The sequence below is a fragment of the Elgaria multicarinata genome, chromosome 2, assembly GCF_023053635.1.
Source record: "Elgaria multicarinata webbii isolate HBS135686 ecotype San Diego chromosome 2, rElgMul1.1.pri, whole genome shotgun sequence".
In the NCBI taxonomy this organism is placed as follows: Eukaryota; Metazoa; Chordata; class Lepidosauria; order Squamata; family Anguidae; genus Elgaria; species Elgaria multicarinata.
Window position 1 is genome coordinate 54,472,910 of NC_086172.1, and position 12,759 is coordinate 54,485,668.

Genomic DNA, 12,759 nt, shown 5'->3' on the forward strand with positions numbered 1-12,759 from the left:
CTGATTACACTAGAGCATACCAAAATACCCAGAGACCCAGAGACACAGAAATCTGATTTTTGATCTTGCATTTATTCTTTCATGTGTTACTGCTTTCAGAAGACCTATAGGTAGCATCTAACATGCTTTTAGTATTGCACGTCTTATATGTTCTTTACTGATTACTAAGATTATCTTCAGAGGCTCTTTTTTGGGTGTCGCTGCCCACAATGCTGAAATGGGGAAGGGGGGGGCTATGCCCTTCCCCGGGAGATCTGTCTGGGGTCTTCACTGTAAAATGTAGATGCCAGGTTAAGGCCCTCCTCTTCCAACAGGCATTTAATCTATAATCTCTTGTTCTGATTAATTTTACTGCAGATGCTGGAATATTGTTAATATTTTAATTGTTGCATTTATTGTTTTGATTGTTACTGTATTATTGTTTATATTTTTATGATTCTAAACTTCCCCTAGGGCATCTGCCAGTTGGGTGGTATTTAATAAACAAACAAACAAACTAACTAACTACATAAATTAAAATAGATGTCTTCCATTTATTAAAAAAATCAGCAAGATAAAATGTATTCTAGTTTAGTTTTCTTTAACAGAGGACCACTGAATTGGGAATCCTGGTCCACCTTAAACAGAGTTCATATTCAAGCCTCCTAATATTTTTTTTATAAGAAAGGAAATGCGTAATAAATTATATCAAAGACAATTGTGAGAAATATACAAGACATATTTTGCAGTTAGGGAATTGCAACAATTCCAGATATTTATTATATTTGTTCTTGGGCAGACTCTAAGTACAACATTGGAGCATGTGGTAGGTTTAAATTCTAATGATAAAAGAGTGTGGAATGATAAAGGAGGGAGATTAGCAGTGGGAGCAAATGAATTCCTCTCTCAAGACTGCCACCATGTGGCTTTTTCTATCTAGGACATACTGAGAAATGCACATTATAGAGTACCGAAAATGAATGGATATAAAAGCACAGCTCCTGAGACTGTTGGAAGAAAAAGAGTAGACAGAATAGGAGCCAATTCTCACTGCTCACTAGCAGAGCTTTCTGAAAACCTCACACATGTTCTTTTTAATACAGAAAATATTGTTAACCATTTTGTTACATTTCTACCCCACTTTTCCTCCAGGAAGCTCAAGACAACGTCAATGGAGCTATCCCATATCGTCACAACTACCGTGTGAGGCTAAGAAATAATCTCTTGCCCAAGGCTATCCAGTGAACTTCACAGCTGAATGTAGATTTGAACCTGAGTTTTCCACATTGAAAATCTTCATACAAATATTGCAAAAGTATGTTGGGTCATTCATAAACCCTGGATTTTGAAAATAAATCTCTTTGATCACCAGAGAGCATTACTTGAAGTAATGTAAATGGCATACAAAATAAGTGTTGTTTATTAAACCAGGGGATACTGATCCTAATATGGAGGGCTCTGAAGGGCATTTCTTAGTATTAACATAGCAGAACAGGACGTTCCGTAGATGAAAATGTAAATATAAAAAGGTGGAGGTTAATTTGATTTCAGCAATGCATTATTTTATTCTCTAATAAGAACTGGCAAACTGCTGAGCAGCGAAAGCATCAATCAACAGTTTTGTGCTACTCCACGATCATAGCAAAATAGCACTGGAAATAGAAAGCTGAAATACTGACACAACTCAGGTTTCCACATTATTCTGACAGCTCACAATCAAATCCGGGGGAAAACACTACACCAAAGATGTATCACCTCCAATTAAGTCTAGTAAAAGATACGAGAAACCAATAAGATCATGGCTTAGTACGTGACTTACACTGGTCACAACATGTAAAAAAGACCCACTGCAGCTGCTTAAAAGAAATTTTGGGAAACTGTCTAATCAGATCCTCCATGACCTTACTAAATGGAGCCAACTAAAACTCACATATCTTGGCAGAATAGCCACAATAAAAATGTCTTTATTGCCCAAAATATTATTCCTTTATCAGGCCTTACCTATAAATATCCCTCCTAAGTCCTTCTCCAAATAGCAAGCTACACTAGACCGCTTTGTCAATCACGGCAAATGTTCCCGTATAAATAAGGGGACGTTATATAGGAAACGCACAAAAGGAGGCCTAGGAATGCCCAATTTACTGATGTACTTTGAGGCCTTCCAGCTTAGGCAGCTAGTCAAAATAATCAACTGTAAGACTAGTATTCCCTGGGTACAAATAGAAACGATATCCCAACAACCCACAATTCCAGCTCTCCCCTTCCTAAAAACTTCCTGGGCCATCTTCAAACAAATCTCCAATCCATTCACGCGCCTTACCCTAGCAATATGGAAAAAATGGTCAACCTATCTCTCTCCCCCAGAGTCTCCAATGCTACCTTTTTTAGATCATCCATCTTTTAGACATGAAGATAAATATGCCCAGTTTGATGGGTGGGATAGTAAGGGGATTTATTGTTTGAAGGACTTTTTAGTCAAAGGCCAAATAATTAACGATAGTCAACTAAAAGACAAGCTAAAAGGCATCAATCCCTTTTGGCTCCAACTGACACAAGTCAGAACATTCTTAAACAAAAGATTCAGTAACGAGACAGATTTTCGCTCTCTCTCCCCCTTTGAGCATCTATGTGTGAGATCCAAAGGGAAAGATAAAGGCGTGACCTCAGCAATTTATGACCTATTGCTTGAGAGGGGCGGTGGCTTCTCCCTGGCTCTGAGGAGCATATGGGAAACTGATCTACATATACAGATTGAAGATACAAAATGGAAACAAATTTGGATAAATCCCCCCCTTAGAACAATATCGTCCCGCATACAGGAGTCAGCCCTCAAGGTTATATTAAGATGGTATATAACTCCAATTCAACTCTCACATGCAACGACTTCAATCTCCCTGTTGTGTTGGAGAGGATGCGATGAAAAGGGCTTTTACTTACATATGTGGTGGGTGTGTAAGGTCCTGAAGCAGTTTTGGGAAACTATCTTCAATAGAATTTCTAAGGCCACTGATCAGATAATCTTGCCAGAACCAAGCCTGGCCCTGCTGTCCCTGCCCAATGCTCTAAACCCCTCCCTTACCCATAAAGAATTGGTATTTATCCTCCTTACGGCAGCTTGTTTAGAAATCGCTGAACATTGGAAGGATCTGAAGGGCCCTACACTCACTGGATGGAAAGGGAAAGTGTGGGATATAGCCTGCTCTGAAAAATTAACCTACCACCGCAGAGTCTCGTCGGGCCAACTTAGCTATGACCCATTCAATGAAATATAGTCTCCTTTTCTCGATTACATCAATGGTACAGATGTGGCATCCAACTCTGGTTTAACAAATCTTCCTCTGACCACAGTAAATTGAAGGAAACAAGCTCGGTTCGGCATATACAGAAATCGTGTTTGTGTATTTATTAGAAACGCTGTCTGACTTGTATGTTTTTATATATTTTTAAACTTTTTTAAACCGCTTTGTTAAATAGAGTTTAATAAATTATTTAAAAACAAACAAACAAAAAAAACGAACAAAAAACATGTAAACACATATTGTCTAGGAAAAGGCAGGGGGAATGTATGAATGCACAGTAGCCTTATATTCATTCATTCAATTTATATCCCTCCTTTCTTTTACAACGGAAACTCAAAATAGGTAACAATATCAAAACACCACTAAAGCTACAGTAAAATACATACAAAACAATGGGACCCTGCTGGCCTGTTGATATTTCCTAATATTAATATAAGCTGCTATAAATAATTTGCCTTTCTTTTGTGAGCTGATCGAAGTCTCAATAGCTAAAATGCACCTGAGTTGGATTCTTTCCCCTCACCCACTAACTTACTCCCCCAAGTTTATGGAATGGGGATTTGCACAGTTGGGGAACCTGAGCTGGAGCCTCCTACAATTGTTCCCCAAGACTGCATTTGGAATTGAATCAGATTCTAAACCTGATTAAGTGCCACTGAAATAAAATATAACTTCCACATAAAACTTTCCAGATTGAGTTTCCAGTCATGCATGTCAAACTGGAACCAGTTAATAGATTTGGTCAAATTATCAGCAGCAACTACCCATTGAAAATATGCTATAAGCTGAGTTCGCTGTAGCAGCAATGTTGTATCATATTAGAAATTTGTATTGTTTTACTATGATGATGCAAAACTATTCATTTATTTATTTTAAAGATTTATACTCCTCCTTTTCATCTACAAATTCCCATGGAGGTTTACAATGGATTATAATAATTCAATGCATAACAATTATAATAATTCAATACAAAGACTTATTCCATCTCCTTATTGAATCTTGATGGTTGGTGGCCAAGGGAGATGCTAGAGGAGATATGATGGTAATGCCTCATCCCAGTTCTCCTGTCATTCCTGCTGTCCTTGTGGGCCTGCAGTGAGTTGAGAGGAAATAGCCTTCCCACAGGATATATGCTACCCTTAAAGGTGGGACTTCTCACACATGAGAGATGGAATGAGGCTCCTGGCTGGTCTCTTGGTGTTGGGGCAGCTAAAAGAGGTATTGGAGGGGATGTAATGTTAAAGCCTCTTGCCCAGCTCTCTGGTGTTTCTGTTGAGGCCACTGTCCTTATGGGCTCTGAGGCAAACTCAGGGCAATTTGATCTTGCAGAACAAGCTAACATGCATCTATACAGAAGTCGGTATCCCACATGAGGATGTGTAGATATCAAAACAAGTCCTTGGAGACTATATCATTGGGGGTGGGGGATGACACTTGAGGAAATCCTTACCCTAAAACTGAGGGTTGGTGCTTCCACGCTATCCTCATACTGGCAGCAGAGAGCAGCCTAAAGGCACAATTCTCTGCACCCACAGTTGGGAGTTAGGCTGAAAGAAGCATTTTAGGATGCTTTTAGGATGTTTTAACAATGTATACTATGCTTTTAATCAGTATTTTATACTTACTGTTGTTCCCTGCCTCCATCAAAATGGAGAGGCGGGTAAGAAATAATTTATTATTATTATTATTATTATTATTATTATTATTATTATTATTATTAATAATAATAATTGTGGCCTTTCACTTGCTTCCCTTCATTCTGGGGTCTAAAACAGGAGAATTTGAGCTGCAAGATCCTGGCAGTGAATCCCACCCCTAAAACTCCATTAAGTGGTGAGGTGGGATGTCCTTTCTCAGTTTAAAGTAACCATCATGGGTAGTTTTGTGTGATGCTTGGCCAAACTGGAGCCTGCAGGGGTCATGTGAGAGCAACTCTACCAAGGTACATGGAGGACTGGGGGGTTCTCATGTGGGGGCTCTAGATAGCTGATGTTTGAATCATGAAAAAGACCAGCAAGGAAGGCTGTGACTGACTGATTCTGCTACTATCCTAGAGCGAGAACAGATGGACTGACCTAGAGATTTCTCCCCACCTAGTGCATCCAGGTGGGTTGCTAGAATAGATGGATATTGTATGTAATCTGTTTTTATGCTTTTTATGGTTTTAAATTTTGTATATTTGTTTTTAATGTTCCGTGTTTTAATTTTTGTAAACCACCCAGAGAGTTTTGGCTATAAACTCTTGTTTACGTATAAATGTAATAAATCACCATCATCCAGGTGGGCTGCTATCCAAACTTGTCTTGCCTCTCTTCACGACAGAAAAGGTTAGAATTCCACTCTAAGCTTTGTCTTCCCCCCTTTTTTAAGCCTGAGCAAAAAAAAGCACCCTCTCTTCTTTGTGGCAGGAAACAGATCGGCTTGCTATTCTTTGGGATCCAGGGAAGGAGTGGGTGAAGGAGACTGGAAACGAACAAACAGGCATTGAGAAAACAAATCCACAGGATTACCACAGGAAATCGTGGTTTGTTCATTGCCTGTCAGACAAACCCTGGATAAGGCAACAAACCATGAGTTAACCATGGGTTAAATAAACCATGGGTTAGCATTATGTGTGAACCAGGTCACAGACTGCCATCCTCTTTTTCAGTGCTAGCAGATGATTTTCCAATGCTAGCAGATGATTTTTTTCCCAGAGATACAGGATATCAGTAGGTGAGATTCATCCAGGAAAAGCAATATAAATTTTCTATAGATTCTTACTTTGCTGTAAAGATTAATGCAAATAATTGTTCTAAAATAATTAAATTAACAATTAAATATTCATTCAGCGAAAGGTTGCCTTTACCAGGAATTCTTAAAGGGAAAATGCTATATAAAATAAATTATAATGAAAAACCTCATCCAAGAATCTTGAATCACACACACACACACCCCGCCCTGGTGTTAAGAAAGGTATTTTAGGAGAAGGTGCTCCTTTCATATACAAATATTCTGTATGCAGATGACAGGAATTAACTATGAGCCTGATTACCCAAGTCTTCCTATACATAAAAAAGTTGATAGCTGAGAATCTTTAATAAATTCCACAGAAACTTGAAATGTTTAATGTGTTTAAATAAAATTAAAAGCAAGATAAAAATAAGTAGCCTAGTTGCAATGAAATACATATTTATGAGTTATTGCCAATTAAATTGCAGTCATTTCTGTATATGCCACAATAAATAAAAGTGCAAATGCTGATACAGGAATATAGGACTGGGTGCTTTGCAAAAAGTTAATGTAATTATAATATAGAAGTTATGTTACATTTTAAAAGAAATTCCATAAAATTGAGCATTGTCAACTTGCGGTCTGTAAAGACTGGCCAAGAACATGATCTAATGATCAGAGTGCTGCTATCATGTCTATTTTTATTAGTTTATTTTATTATTATTATTGATTTTCTCAAATCACTTCACTTTTTTAAAAATCCCAAAATGACTTACAACACAATTATTAAAACATAAATAATAAAAATAGTTAAAAACAATTTCCATCAAAAATACCAAAACATAATAATACTCTATTAATGGTATCTTCTCTTTTTAAAGTGTGTTTTGCAATAAATGTTCCAATATGCTGCAATATATTCCTATGTTAATGTTGGTTCACTGCTCAAGACTGATGAGATGTGTTATGAGCATATTAAAATACATATACATGCATACATACATACTCATGCTTCATGAAAGATACTATACAAATGATCAATCTCCACTGACTGTCACACATATAAGGTACTGTGTGACACTACAGGTCTCCCCTTGCCCAAAGTCCTGAGCTCGTCCTGAATCCCTGTTATCGTAAAACATCTTGCACATGACTGCGCAATCTCTTTCTTATAACTATTTCTAAACTTTAAGACAATGACACTACAGAAGCATTTTTAACTCTGCAGCAAACCTGCTATTTCTACTGGTTTCTCAGGCACATCATTCCTATCTGGACTGATTAAAAACAGTCAAGAATTTTTTTTATCAATGAAGGGCATACTTCTGAAAATATATTGATAAGATGCTGTTAATGATTTTTAAATCCATGATAAAGCACCAATATTCTCTCCTTTACCATTTGGAAATATGGGTTTCTGGTCACTAATTGTTTTTAAAATGTATGCATGTTTTGCCTCCCACAGGATAACTGACCACCATATTTTCACGTCACCCTTCAGTGTCAGATAAAATCATGTGACTCTGTTATCTTCAGAGTTCAACATTCACTATCAAGATGTATGCCCTCTCTCCTGGTCTCCAGCCAGAAATCCTCAATTTCTCAGAACCTCAAGTCTGCTTAGAAATATCACACAAATTGTATCAGACGGGAAGGAGCAATACCCCAGCCTTGATCGTTTGACTTCATATTTTCTGTTCTCTTCCACTCAACACTTTGCTGCCTTATCTATTAACATTTCCTAGTATGAAGAAAAGGGAGCTCAACATGACTTTAGTGATTTTCTCCAAACTGAATCTTTACCATCAATATGACAACGACCCAGCTTTCTTTTAATTCTTTTAAAAGGGTATGGATGTAACTCTACAACACTGCTTCAAGAGTGACTATAAGGTGGTTCACTCACTTTCTGCAATGCACTTTCTGTGGACGTGAGAGGGAATGCAAATATTTTAACACCTACAATGTAACCTGTGATGCTAGACATTGGGCAGTATCCAATGTGACATGAGTGTTAAGGAAAATTGGATTGCACTACCATAAGGAATCTCTTGCACAATGCAAGTTGTGCAAGATTCCCTGGGGGAAAAGCATCATTGCCAGCGAATGCTATTAGCATTATACTTTGAACAATCTTCCCTTCCTTTTTTAAATTGAGTACACGTATGTAAATTGTCACACGTTAAGAAGCTGAGCTTGAGTTGGACCATCCCTAAATATCTATCAGTAAAAGATCAGTAATAAATAATGGAAGAAATAAATCTCCTGGGAAACTTAGAGAGGATAAAAACAAGTTACTTAAACTTAGCACAGAAAGTAGCAATGTTTTTAAAGAGACATGCATTGAATAATTCTCTATATACCCAGTGTTTTAAATTAAGCTGCTGCATCTTAAAGGTAGATAAGCATGTGTCTTGACAGCTGGCAAATAGGAAACAAGAAGTATGGGGCTGAAAGAACATGATATGGTCTATTCCCAACATTCAGTGTTCCAGCCCTGCAGTGCTATTTGAAGGATTGGATAAGGAATTTCAGAAGGAGGGGAAACAGATAAAATGACACTTCCTCCCTTCCCCTCCCCATAAAGTGTAATGGGTGGATGTTGTTGGTTTTTAACTTAAATGCAGAGTGTGAGGCACAATGCTTCTCCTGCTCTGCATAGGAACACTCGAAGCCTCTGAGTTTGGAGAATTACTAATACCCAGGGCAGATCACATAGGACTGTGCCCGAAGTTATTTAACAGTACTACCATTTGGCTTCGTATCCTGTAGAACTGATCTAGTAATTCCTTCTTCTACCTATTTGCTCTTAATAGTTTGCTATTAGCTTGCATTGTGCTTGAAGGCTTAAATGCAGAGTAGATCTTTGCTGGCTGTATTTTGACAGACTATGTTAGCAGGAAATTAATATGGGGGTTATTTTTGGTGAACTAACAAATTTAACCATGGAGCTAAATTAAGTTCTTCGGGAATGTGTTTTCTCATTGTTTGACTTCAAAAGAAGAAAAATTAATGTCAGGAGGGAAGTAGCAAAGATGCTTAAAGTGTGACCACTTACCTCTACTTTCTTTCTTCAATATTTCTATTCACAATACCTAAAATTGTAACTGGCTAAATCATCACAGAATCTAAAATCTATTAAAATTTATAAATGTTGTTTTTAAGTTCCTACTTGAACTATATTATTTACGGGTGCAACCCTCTGCATGTTTAGACATAAAAAGTCCTACAACTCCCAGCATTTCCCAGCTAGTCATGTAGGTCCAAACATGCATAGGATTGGATCTTATAATTCAGAGTCCTCATTATTCTTATTTAACATCCAATAGTTATCATGCAAAGAGACTATTGGTTTATTCATCCCTCCAAATTCTAAAATCTCTGCAAGAATGATGTGGCTCTATATAAAAGTGTACGTACACTGACCGGTTGGGGAAAAAAACCTAGCAAGGACTAGGTATGAAATACAAAGAGGAATAGAAAAAGATATTGAAGCAATACACCCCAGTTCTTTCTCTTGAATAGCCAAATAAGGCACCTTTAACTTTCAATAACATTGTAAACTGACTGTATTTAAAACATTTTAAGCTGGAGGAAGCAATTCAAAATGGCATTTCCTATGGTTAAAACAATGATATAATAACGTCATGTATGTCTGCAAATCGGTTTTCTCTCTGCTACTCAAGAACCACTTTGCAGTACAGCTAAGGAGGACAGGAAAGGTAATCACCGTGTTTGGAGAAGATACAACCTTTTGCCTGGGAAATCCCCTCAAAAACTCTATAGAGAAATATCAATGCTTTAAGAAGCAATCAGTGCCTCTGACATATTAGTAGCCATTACAATAATCCTTACTCTGTTTGCATAGCTATGAACCAAATGGCAAAGAATTATGCCTTACCTGGAAGCAAAGGGTCAACAATTAATGTGAATATACAGAGGTGAGCAACAATCAACATTCACATTACTCGAGCATCTGTACTCCCTCTTTATGACTATACTTGTGCCATTTGACAGGCATTTTGTTAATATAATAACAACTTTTGGCTTATTCTACTTAAATTGCACATCTGCTGATGTATCAGGTTGCCAAGAACCAAGAAATGTTCATGTTGCTATCTCTTGAAGGGAGCCAATGAAATATACATTTAAAGACAATGAATACCATAATTCCAAACTTCAGAAGGAAACATACCTGTTTCAGGACTTGTTTGATTGCAACTGCTCACAATGCTGTTTGGTATCACTGGAGTGGAGGGTGCTTGGATTCGTGGCTGATTTGGGTTCAGATGTAATGAGTTTCCTAAAGCCAATCCAGACTGACTGAGCACTCCACAATTTCCACTAGCTTGCATCTGATTTATTAAGCCTGCAAGATGGTTGTTTGGGCCAGGGCTAGTGCCATGGCCAAAGTTAGTGTTGGACTGGCAGTGCATACTTTCCCCTCTTAAAGGTAATTCCTGTGCCAGTGAATTCTGAAGAGTGCCGGAGTTCATATTAGTGTCTGCAAAATGCAGCTGGTTAGCAGAGCAAGGCAAAACAGTATTTGAGCTCCCACAACCAGTAGTACTATTGCTGCTCATATGAGAACTTTGACAGCTCATGGATTGAAGTAACTGGGACATAGATGTAATGGGAAACGAACCTTGGTTCTGTTTTCTTATCAAATCTGGTCCAGGTTTAGGAACCCCAGAACCATCCATCTGAGACTGCCTAAGCAAACTCAACACTGTAGTGGTTGGAGGTTTTCTTTTCCTCAAAGGGTCTTTTTGTTGAGACATCAGTTTATCTCGTAGTGCTGCTCGACCACTTTGCCCTTCACTTGAGGGTAGAAGCATATTGGCAGTAGGAGGAAACATGGTGTTTAAAGTGCTGCTATGTCCATCATTGCTGCCACCACTGGCAACAGTTCCAGAGTTGCTACTGCTGTTGCTATTGTTACCAGCAAGTTTATTTTGATTTGCTAGCTGTGCTTTGGCTGCTGCTGAGAGTAAACTACTGGCTGGAAAAGAGGCAGCATTGTGCTGGTTCAAGATCTGATTTAAAGGCATTCCCAGCAAGCCAGGCTGACTTTTCATGGGCCCACTTCCAGCAGATGCAGATGAAAAAACTGCATTGCTTGGAGGATTTAATACATTACTCATTCCAGCAATCAATGGATTAGGGATGTCCTTATATTGATGGAGTCCATCAGTCTTTGTAGAAGGACTTGATGGCATGGATGGTCTAGGAGACCCTATTGTTGACCTTGGTGATCGAGGGGGAACTTTAATATTACTACAAGATGACTGTGGTCCTACAGGAGGCATCATGAAATTTCCATGATCAGATGACGTGGAAGATGAGCGTGATCTTTGGGGCGAAGCCTCAATCCTTCCAATTCCAGTTCCCATCATATGAACTGGTGATGTTACTGGTGAGGGTGAGAGAGAGGTTGAAGTAGAGTGCTGAACTCTTTGCACATGACTCCCATGATTTGTGTGACCAGGTTTTACAGTCGGCAAAGGGAGATTACTTGGTAAAGGGACAACAGCTGGAGGCATGCTTACATTCATCACAGGTACCTGAGAGTGGACATTTGAATGATAAGTACTTGGATTAATGATAACTGGATTCTGATTCACCGGTTTGCTAGGAATGGGGTCAAGAATGCCAAGTGGATCTTTCTCTGATGTTAATGGCTTTTTCTGAAGAGCACAAGAAGGTGGTGGAGGAGGAGGACCTTGAGGTGGTTTGTGGTGAAACATTGCTCGTGGCATTTCCATACTAGTTGAAAAATTACACATGGGTTTTTTCATTACTGGACTTTTTGTGGTCAAGGTTGGGGAAAGAGGTATATTAGTCCTTCCAGCCATTGCACACGATGACTGCACAGGAGAACCATGTAGCATCACTGAAGGTGGGGATAGAGGGGTTCTGTTCATGTGAACAGGACTAGAGTTGGGTGCTCCATGAAAACTGGCATTATTCCTTGTGAAAATATCTGGACTTCCAAGTGGGTCTGTCCTAGGAGAAATTGAGCCATCTCCATATATTTGCGATCCTGATGAAGCTGGACTGGGCATTCCTCCATGGCTGCCACGGTATGGAGACTTCTGTCCATGTTCATTACTACCCAATCTCTGCCTGGGATAGACAGAATGAAGTTCTTGTTGCTGGCTTGCAGTCATCTCTTGCACATACAGCCTACCCATGGCATTTGAGGCCCCCATCATTAACTTGAAAGGAGTTTTACATTCTGGCATCACAGAATTGGAAATTCCTTCATGTGATTTATTCCTCATTGATCTTGGAGTTGCTGCTCGTGAAGGTACTATTTGAGTTGCACCTGATTTAGAGCACACAAGAGTTACTCACTTGAAACTAAATGAAATAAATTAGAACAGACTTAAATTCTCTCCTCTCAACAAAACTGCACCGTCTGGGGTCCAACAGGCTCTATAAAGCGTGTCCTGACCCCTACTACCAAATTCCCCACTACCATCCATTTCCCTGCTCCCGGTACTCTTCATTCTCTACCCAAAGATCTTTTTATAGATTGCTCTTTCTCTACCACTGCTAGCATTGAGAAAAAATCAATTTGTATCAGGATCACTGGTTGTATGTGTGTGCATGTGTGTTTGGTTTCCAGCCCCTGACCCAGCATTATGTGTACCCTTGGTTTAAAGGTACCAAATCCTGACCCATTTTGTGCTTCTGTCCTTTTCAGCCTGGGATTCAGCATTAATCTCTAGCTCCTGGTTGTACTTGTTCTAAAGCACTATTCCAA

General features: G+C 38.8%; 1 protein-coding gene across 1 annotated transcript in view; it reads right to left on the minus strand.

The window, feature by feature from the left end:
* Nucleotides 1–12,759, minus strand: part of MBD5 (methyl-CpG binding domain protein 5) — a 111,553-nt gene that overhangs the window by 26,205 nt on the left and 72,589 nt on the right. The window contains exon 5 of the mRNA XM_063116570.1: nucleotides 10,186–12,318. Within this exon, the coding sequence (XP_062972640.1) occupies nucleotides 10,186–12,318 (2,133 nt within the window). The remainder of the gene's footprint in view (nucleotides 1–10,185; nucleotides 12,319–12,759) is intronic.